The following is a 10,178-nucleotide window of genomic DNA, read 5'->3' on the forward strand; positions in this document are numbered from 1 at the left end:
CGGGAGATTTCAATGCTATCCTTGAGTTGAGTGAGAAGAAGGGGGGTGTCATGCGGTTGGAGCCATCTTCTCTCCTTTTTCGAGATAGTATTTCATTGTTGCATCTTGTTGACATTAAGCTTAGTAATGGTTTGTTCACTTGGAACAATAGGAGAGTGGGGGAGTGTTGGATTGCAGAGAGGTTGGATCGATTTTTGGTTTCCTGTTTTTAGTTTGGTGGGGGGTGGTCCACAAGTTCTGAGATTCTTGACTGGAGAGGGTCAGACCACTAGCCTATCAAGTTGGTTTCTTCTTCTACCCGGGTTGCTTGCTCTCCTTCATTCAAATTCCAACTTATGTGGCTTCGGGACCCTGCTTTGCCAGCTCTTATTGAGCAGTGGTGGAGGAAGGGAAGGTCGGCCTTTGGCACTGCTATGTACACTTTTGCCAAGCAGCTGCAGTTTGTTAAGTTCCAGCTTAAACAATGGAATCGACAGGGTTTTGGGAACATTTTTCACACTAAGAAAGCTGCCCAAACATGTTAAATGGCATCACCAGTGAAATCAAAGAGCATGGTTTGTCTGAAGCTTTGCTTAGGGAGTAGGAGAGGGTTGTCAAGGCTTTAGAGGAATGGGAGCTCAGGGAAGAAATTTACTAGAAACAGAGGACCCATATTGATTGGCTTCAAGTGGGCGATAAGAACATGGCTTTCTTTTTCAACTCTGTGAAAGCAAGACATCATGGAAATTCCATTCCTGCTCTGGTCAATGATAGAGGTGAGGTGTTATTATCCTTGCAGGAGATATCTAGGGAGGCTTTACAATATTTTCGATCCCTCTTCAATGAGGATTCTCAGGGGGAATCGGTGGAGGAGAACCAAGTTCTTGCTTGCATTCCTCCTCTTGTTACTAGGGAGATGAATGAGTAGCTTATGGACCCTATTTTGCTGGAAGAACTTGAGAGGATTGTTTTTCATATGAGGAAAGGAAAAGCCCCTGGCCCGGATGGGTTCCCGATTGAATTCTTTCAAGGGTTATGGGATATCATCAAACTGGACTTATTGGAAGTAGTCCAAGAGTCCCAAAGGAATAAATAGATGCTTCGAGCCCTGAATGCGACCTTCATTGCGCTTACCCCTAAGTGTGAGGAGGCCGACAAGTTAGGCCAGTTTTGCCCTATATCTCTCTGCAATGTGATTTATAAGATCATCTTGAAGCTGATTGCAGAGAGGCTGAAGAAGTGTCTGGGGGGTGTTATCTCCGAGGAACAGAGCAGGTTTGTGGAAGGGCGTCAAATTCTGGATGGTGTGGTCATTGCTACGGAGACCATTCATTCTATGGCAACCTCCAAGGAAAAAGCTATGTTTATCAAGTTGGACATGGCTAAGGCTTACGACACAGTTCGTTGGTCTTTCCTCCAGAAGATCCTTAGGGCTTTTGGCTTTGCCGAGGAATGGATTCAATGGGTTATGAGTGGAGTTACATCCACCTCTTTCTTAGTGCTAATCAATGGGGATCATACTGAGTTGTTTGGTGCGTCTAGAGGCCTTCATTAGGGGGACCCCCTCTCCCCTTACTTATTCATTCTCCTGGCTAAGGGCCTAGGGAGGTTGATCAAGCATAATGTGGGTCAGGGCAATATTCAGGGTTGGAGCTGGGGTAATGACTTGCAGTCGCAGTCTCATTTGCAATTTGTTGATGACATAGCCTTGATGGGACTTGCTCGGATCAGAGAAGCTACAAATCTGCGTAGGGTTTTGGATGTTTATCTGGCGGCCTCGGGCCAATTGATCAATGAAGATAAATCTTATATCATTTTCTTCACCCCTGGAACTATTCAAAGGAGGATTGCTCTCATCTTGAGATTCCAAGTTGGCTATTTGCCCTTGACTTATTTGGGTATTCCTCTCTCTCCTGGTAACCCTCCCCGGGAGTCATGGCAGGGTATCTTGGATAAATTTCGCTTGAAGGTTGAACATTAGACTCATAGATGGTTATCATTTGCTGGGAGGGTTCAACTAATTCAGTCGATGGTTCAGGCTCTTCCGACCTTTCAATGTATGCTTCAAGTGGCTCCTAAGTGGTTCTTGAAGGGCTTGGATGCTTTGGCAGGCAATCTATCCTTGTCCAAATGGAGTCTTGTCAATTGGGACTTGGTGTGTAGCCCGAAGAAACCGGGGGGCCTTGGTTTAAGGCAGGCTATTCTATTTGGGGAGGCTCTGGCGGAAAAATTGTACTGGAGTTGGTGTGTCGAGTAGGATCATGGCTGGGCTAAGATTTTGGCCTTCAAATATATGCAGAGGATACCAGCTCAGGAGGTTCCAAGATATCCACTTGAGGATAAAGGCTCTATGATTTGGTATACTCTCAAGAAGGGGGCCTCTCTCATTAAGGAAGGACTCTTTTGGATCAGCAGGAGGGGGGGAGAGGTCCTTTTCTGGAACGACTCCTGGGACGGGTACCCCCCCATCCTTGATCAATTTCCTAATCTTGGGAACCTTAGCTAGAGGGTTTTGGAGGTGGGGTGGTCAAGTGTGAGTGATTTCAAGACTTTTTACAGGTGTGAGCAGCTGGAGATGGAGTGGTGGAAGGATCTTAATGAGTGGTCGGTTGCTGGGATGGAGGAGGACTGTGTTGAGTTACAAGGCATTCTGGCAAGTAGACATTGTAGTGACATCAAGGGTAGGGATGGACTTGCCTGGTCTCCGAATCCTAAGGGCATCTTTACTGTAGCTAGTGGATACAGGGAACTGTTGAACCGAAGATTGGAGGGAAGAGAGGTGCACTGGTGGAAACAGGTTTGGAACAATTCTTCTTGGCCGAAGTGCAACTACTTTGCTTGGACTCTGGCCTTGAATAGATGCCTAACTTGGGATAATATTCACAAGCAAGGATTCTTGGGCCCTTTGATTTGTGCTTTGTGTGGTAATGGGGAGGAAGACTCCTCACATTTGTTCTTTAGATGCCCCTTCTCTATGCTTATTTGGCATTACTGGTGGGGGGTGTGGAAGTGTCCTTGTGTTCATGCAGATTCTCTGGTGGAGTTTTGGAGTAGTTTGGGCAGACCTCCTATCTTGTCCCCCTTCCTCCAGATGGTCTGGTATATTGGGCCCATTTTCATTCTCTGGCAGATCTGGCTTGAGAGGAATAGAAGGATCTTTCATGAGGCTAGATTGTCAATGCAACAGGTGTGGAATAGAATCATGGTTATGATTCAGGAGACGGTGGAAGCTAAATGTGAGGTGAATTTTCCTTTCGATAGAGATGAGGCGGATATCGTGAGTAGGTTTGGCTGGTAGGAGTTGTCTCCCGCCTCCACTTGTGTCAAAAGAGGTAGGTGTGCTATGAAGAAGGTCCAACGGGTGGGAAGGTGGAGACCCCCCCAGGATGAGATTATCAAGATTAACACTGATGGCTCCTCCAGGGGTAACCCGAGCCCAACAGGAGTTGGAGGTGTTGGTAGGAATTGTTTGGGGGAGGTGGTTTTCTTCTTTTCAATGCATAAAGGGAGGCAACCTAATAATTTTATGGAGGGACTTGCTATTCTCTATGCCCTGGAGCGGACTTGGGAGTTGGGTAGAAGGAAGGTTATCTGTGAATCGGATTCACAAATTATTGTGAATTTGTTGACTGAGAAGAAGGTGAGTGGGATTCATTGGCAGCTGGTAGGGATAGTTCATCAGATTCTTCAAATTATTTCTTTAATGGAGCAGGTGTCCTTCATCCACATTCCTCATGAATGAAATAGAGCAACGAATTGTTTGGCTAAGTGGCTTCAAAACATGACAGTGATTGGAAAATTGAAGGTTGGGAGCATCTTTCCCTGGATTACTGTGAGGTCTTGCAGAAGATTTTTGCTGAGGATATGGATAGTAATGATGTTGGTTGATCTTAGTCAGAGCCTGAGGCTCTTTTTTGGAGCCTCGGGGCTTGGGCCCTCCTTGTAATTTTTGTGTCTATGTTTCAATAAAGTTTTTACCCCTTTTATTCAATATATATATATATATATATATATATATATATATATATATATATATATATATATATATATATATATATATATATATATATATATATATATATATATATATATATATATATATATTCACACATGAAAAACATATCTCCACTCTAATTTAATGTTCATATTCAATAATTAATGAAATAATTTTATGTTTGTGTTCATTTTCAACAAAAAATAAATTCAAATTCAATTAAATAATGAAAATTATGAATTAAAAAATAATGTTAACATGGATAAAATAGATAATCCAAAAAGAAAAGTAATTTTGCACACTATATATATATATATATATATATATATATATATATATATATATATTCACACATGAAAAACATATCTCCACTCTAATTTAATGTTCATATTCAATAATTAATGAAATAATTTTATGTTTGTGTTCATTTTCAACAAAAAATAAATTCAAATTCAATTAAATAATGAAAATTATGAATTAAAAAATAATGTTAACATGGATAAAATAGATAATCCAAAAAGAAAAGTAATTTTGCACACTTTAATTATTTAATAAATATTAATTTTGCACACGAAACCCTACCAAACCCCAACTTTAATTTTAAATTAATAATGCAATATTAAGTTTAATAATTTTTTATTTTTATCTCTTCAACGTTAATTTTTTACTATCATTACTTTCAATCCCTATGCAAAAAAATCTCATAAATCAGAAAATTTAATGTCATTGCATTCTCAATTCCGAAAGTTTCGTGATTTTAAAATCCGTACTCATTAATCCTAGAGAGATATAGGTATGTGCCCATTTTTATTAGTTCCTGCCGACAGGCAGAAACTAACGCAATCGTTGAATACATTTTTGTTTTCAACCTCCTCCAATGAGCGCTCAGAATTTTTGGAGCTTCAATGCTTTTGGAAAACTTAAATATTTAAATTGGATTAATAATTAATATTAAATTATTTATATTTAATATGATTTGTCAATGCCGCTGAAACATTTGATTAAATGAAATAATAAAAAATAAGAAAATACATACGGGAAAAAACTTTAGACATATTGTAATAATTCAAATCTGTAAAAAATCTTTGTGCATTAAATGCCATTGAAGGAATTTGGCAGAGTTCATTTAATTTTTAACTTTCGAACAATCTGGAGTAGTCATGAGCATTCTCCAGTACATTCTCGATCTGTGCTTTGCATTGTGTTTCAGTAATGTATTTGAGTACATCTGCATCTGAGTGAACGCACATCCTTCATTTTCCTGGAAGGCAAAGAACAACAGCCAGAAATAGGGGTGAAAAAAACTGTTAGGTAAGATCTTTATTTTTGGACAGTGGCTTTTATTTATGTTTTGGACAAATTAGTGCTATTGAATTGTGTTTCAATGGTTAACCAGTTATAAATTCCCCATGTTTTCATTTTGGTCACTGGTTTCCCACCTTACTTTCTATAACAAATGTCTGTAAGCACAGTAAAAATGATTAAGCTACATTTATCTTTAACATTTTTATTGTGATATTGTGGTTTTTCACGGATTATTGAAACAACTAAGATTCAGAAGGTAGTACCTTCTGTAACCGCTATAGGGTACTTTGCTTCTGAGCCACAAGCCCTTCACAGGTCCAAGCTTCACTGTTGTAGATCGGCCTTCACACAAATGTCGGACTACAACCCCCAGTAACGTATAAGGAACAACACATTGCTTGTTTATCAAGAGCTAAAATAAAGGTTTTACAAATTTTGAAAAACAAAGAACCCACAAAATGACATTTTATCAGAAATAAAACGTGAAAAAAGAAGGGTTTATAAAATTTGTTATTAAAATCCAAAAATATGTCTGATAACATGAAATTGATTTTAGTTGAGCCAAGAACCTATCATAATCAACATTTGTTTTAAAAGATAAAAATAAAATTTGAATAGTTACTTTTTACTCTGAATTTGATAGGGCCCTGGAATTGCATTCAGTCTGGCTTTATTTTTTTGCCTGTGTTGGTTACTGGGTCGCATAATTACTAAGGGAGTGAGCCAAGGCAGGCGCTGAAGGAGAACCCCACTCACCGATTCCCATTTTGAGCACCATACTGAAAGGATTCCATGTATCATTACGCTTGTAAGCGACTTTTACAGCAGGGCCTGCGTCCCAGAAAGTACCCATATGCAACCACAATTCTTTGCTATCTCCTACAGCAATCCCAGAGATCAACAATTCATCTTTCTTCACGCAAATTCCCTGAAACTACTTTTCATTAAACAAAGAAAAGTTAAAACAGAGCACTTAAGTAAAAAATGTTAAAAGCTGACCCTCTTTCATGGAAGCGCTGGCCTGCGACACGTTCCTTGCCATGGCGACAAGAAGTGCTATGCCGTGCTCTGTAGCCGCTACAGTGTTTGCAGTGGGAGCATTTACCACCAAACACCCGTACTCTGTTGCGGCATGGAGATCCACATTATCAATTCCCACGCCGGCTCTTCCAACGACCTTGAGGCGTCCCTGCAAAGATTCATCCATCCGCAACCTTCTCGAATCATCTACCCACCTGCAACCTTCTGGAATTGTCCATCCATCCATCCCCAAACCATTAAAAAATTATTACGGAAGAAAAAATTAATAGCATTATTATGACTAAAGTCATAATTTTAGGAAAAAAATAAACGTCAACTGCTCATTCTTCCATTTGGAAGCGCGAATCTAAGGTAGACCGTCTCTTCCTTGCAAAAAAAATACGCCATTAGTCCTCATCTCATTTCAAGCCTTGACAAGTAGACCTCGCATGTAGCTGGCATCTGCATCTCTTTCCGTGGCTAGACACCTGTATCTGTAGAGTTATCACATATTAAACAGTGGCTAGCAGTTATCTTTTAAATACCAAATGGCAAAATTAGCTATACCAGATGTTAGCTTCTAATAAATTATAATATTGTTAATTTGTGATTAGTAAAAAATTAAATTAGACCAAATTATACATTAATTATATTTTTAGTTATGAATTAATATTGTTCTAATAAAATTTTTATTAAATTTATCAAATTTGGTTTTATTTGTAATTTTTAATATAAAGGTTTAAATCTTAAACTAACAATATGTAATTGCAAATTTGTTTTAAGACAAAACAATAATATATGTTGTATATTAGTTCTTTATTCTAAATTATTTTATTTATATTTTTAGTAATAAATTACTAATATGAATATGTTAAGGAATTGTTTTCATAAATAAATAATTTAATTTTAAAAAACAATAATTTTAAATTTATGTGCAAAATAGTATTTGTTTCACAAGTTAAATAGTCTTATGGAAATTTATTGCATTCTCAATTTTTTGTTCATTTACATGCCATTGCCATGCATACGACTTACTTGTAATTCTTACTTTGATAAATGTAATCTATATCACCTATTGATATGCTCCAAGTTGTTACTAAACTGTGTACCTATCTTTCATTCTGTTCGTTTTCTATTTGCATTCCATTGTTAGGCATAGAACATATTAATTGTTACATGGTTTCAGATTTTTTGTTTTAGTTTTAGTTTGATTTGTATATATAGTTTTTTTTAAAAATATGCTATTCAAACTGATTATTCCCAATTTATATTGTTGTCCCCAACCTCCTTATTAAGAACCACCTGTAACAGATTATGTCCACGTGCAACATAGACAAGGTAAGCAAACAAGTTAAATGGAAAATGTAAAGGCATCTACAAGGCATGTGGATTGTTAGCTGTGTCTGTTTATATGAATCTCTATTGAGGTTCTTTGCTCTTTTTTAAGGCTGGTGATTTTTTTTTTCATGTTATTTTACCCCATTTTTACTTGTTTTGAGCTGACTTCAGCTAAATTTAATGTGATTATAGGTGTTTGGTTAAGTTAATTTTTATTGTAGTTTTTTTGGATTCGAATATCCAATACAGTAATATACTACGGTTTACCCTTCCAATAAATTAAATTGCCTTGTTTTGCTACTGTCCTCACTGCCTCTCCAAAATAGGAGCTTTCAAACAGGGTATAGACATCCATAGAAGCAGAAAGCACTTTTGTAAGATGTTATAGTTTCAATTGCCTTGGTGGACAGGTATACAAAATGTAGAAGGATAGACGAGGCATGTTAACTATTTGACAGAATGCCTTACAAAAATGCGGTCTCATGGAATGCCATGATCGCAGGGTATGTGCAAAATAGTTACAATTTAGGCATGCATATAAAAGGTAAATATATATACTACTGATTTAATCTACATTGCAATTTTCAAGAAATTGAGATGATAAATTGAATAAAAAATGATTTAACCTTCTAATTTATATAGTTAAAATTTCATGGTTATTGCTTGTTGAAGTAATCTTTTTATGCTATACTTTAATTTTCAAATTAAGAAGACACACTTACATTGATGAAAATTTGATTCTACACGGCACATGGATTGTTAGCTAGGTTTCTTTCTTTGGTCAATAAATTATTATTTTTTTTTATAGAATTTTGTTTAAACATAAATTCACATCTCAGTTCACTGAGTGGGTACAATTAAGTTTATGACATTGAATAAAATGGTTTTCTGTTTGAAGCTGAAAAAATCCCTTTCATATAATAATTGTTTAGAAGTAGTTTAATGAGTCAAATCAAATTTAATGTATATTATATAGTACTGAAATTATTATTATTTATTTTTTATATTTCCAGTTCAATAAATTTAAATTATTTTTATTCTTAACTATCATTATGTGATTGCAAAATTTGTTTTAAGACAACAATAATATATTTTCTATAATAGTTTTTTTTTATTTTAAATATTTTTATTTATAAATTTAATAACAGATTTATAATTTGAACATATTAAGCATTTGTTTTGAATAATTAAAAAATTATTTTTAGAAATCAATAATTTTAATAAGAAATCTTATTTTTGTATAAAATTCAATTCTTTTTAATGTTAATACTAATATATAAAAGTTTCACTTGTTCCAGGATTTCATATACAAATATTCCACATCAACTATCAATATTGAAGGTATGTCAAATACTTCCACAAAATAGTATTTCTTTTGCAAGTTAAATGGTTTTATGCAAATTTATTACATTCTCAAAATTTTGTTCATTTGCATGCCATTGTCATACATACAACACATTTTTGTTTTTCTATTTGCATTCCATTGTTAGTCATAGAACATTTTAATTGTTAAATAGTTTTACATAATAGTCTTCTTCCTAAAAGATAGAGGCAAATTGTCTATTATGATCTAGGATTTTAAGGAAATATTGTTTTCTCCAATTGTGTTATATAAAGAATATTGTCTCGATTGTATTTACAAGTACTTTTTTAGGTAACCATAAATCATTAAGAATATCTATATACATAGACATATCTTTCTAGAAATATATTTACATACTTTACCATACCATCAAAAATAAAGAAACTGTTCACCATTAGTCTACTTATAAGCATGTCGCCAAGTAAGTTTGCGCTCAGCTTTACGAGAATTTTCAAATTGTCCATGACAATCTATAATTTTTTTGCATTGCAGGTAACGAACTTTGTAGGTAACAAAATTGGTGAGTAGACAATAAATTTAAGTGCAGTATATAGTGTTCAGTACTTAGTGCCCAAAACTTGGAATTGAACAATTGCAATTAATTCTAACTTCACAATTTAAAAACAAAAACCTCTGTGCAAAAGGAAACTCAACAAAACTTAGGAGTCATAGAAATCAAAACATCTCAACATATGACAGGTGCTAATACTTGTGACATTGACAAAGTGTTAAAAGACAATGGCCTATGTCGAATTACAAATTTCAAATACAACAATGGCGATTGCTTATTCGATTCTCTAGAGTTCCTATTACAAAATCGATTCACCTCCATAGAATTGCGAAATGGTGTAATTGACCATTTCTTAAACTGCCTTGCAAGATGCGAAGCAGAAGCAATCAAGTCATACAACGATGAGATCAACCCTGAAAGTTTGTATGAAATGCACCATCTTCGAGATAGAAACACTTATCTACAACGCATGCGATTGTCCGCAATGACAACCACAAACGAAAAAGAAACAGGACTATGGGGAGATATTTTTTGTATCCATTGGATATCAAACTGGCTCAATATACAAATATGTCTTTGGTCAAAAACAACGGGAAAAAAGTATTTGCATTTCAAAGAATTTTCAAACACAAAATGCTATTCTTTACTCTTCCATGACACAAATCCAC

At 35.5% G+C, this 10,178-nt stretch overlaps 1 protein-coding gene across 3 annotated transcripts; it reads right to left on the bottom strand.

Annotated features, from left to right (window-relative positions):
* Positions 1–5,182: 5,182 nt before the first annotated feature.
* On the bottom strand, positions 5,183–6,675 carry LOC131857085 (uncharacterized). 3 transcript variants are annotated; one of them, XR_009358504.1, is made up of 4 exons: positions 6,278–6,675; positions 5,901–6,157; positions 5,542–5,690; positions 5,183–5,234 (listed from the first exon to the last, which is right to left on the bottom strand). XR_009358504.1 is itself a non-coding variant. In XM_059209145.1 (3 exons), exons 1-2 carry the CDS (start codon positions 6,543–6,545, stop codon positions 5,970–5,972), a joined length of 456 nt encoding a protein of 151 aa, XP_059065128.1. In that variant the 5' UTR covers positions 6,546–6,675; the 3' UTR covers positions 5,455–5,638; positions 5,901–5,969. The 3 variants fall into 3 exon arrangements, 1 of the variants encoding a protein (XP_059065128.1); XR_009358503.1 differs by lacking the exon at positions 6,278–6,675 and having other exon boundaries at positions 5,542–5,638; positions 5,901–6,184; XM_059209145.1 differs by lacking the exon at positions 5,183–5,234 and having other exon boundaries at positions 5,455–5,638.
* Positions 6,676–10,178: the final 3,503 nt, after the last annotated feature.

The sequence above is a fragment of the Cryptomeria japonica genome, chromosome 7, assembly GCF_030272615.1.
Source record: "Cryptomeria japonica chromosome 7, Sugi_1.0, whole genome shotgun sequence".
NCBI classification, from domain to species: Eukaryota; Viridiplantae; Streptophyta; class Pinopsida; order Cupressales; family Cupressaceae; genus Cryptomeria; species Cryptomeria japonica.

Bases quoted from the DNA above. Each gene is read 5' to 3' on its own strand.
- LOC131857085 (XM_059209145.1), bottom strand. From the start codon at position 6,545: ATGGATGGATGGACAATTCCAGAAGGTTGCAGGTGGGTAGATGATTCG. The intron at 6,158-6,277 runs GTCAGCTTTTAA...GGATTGCTGTAG, and splicing joins CAGCGCTTCCATGAAAGAGG to GAGATAGCAAAGAATTGTGG.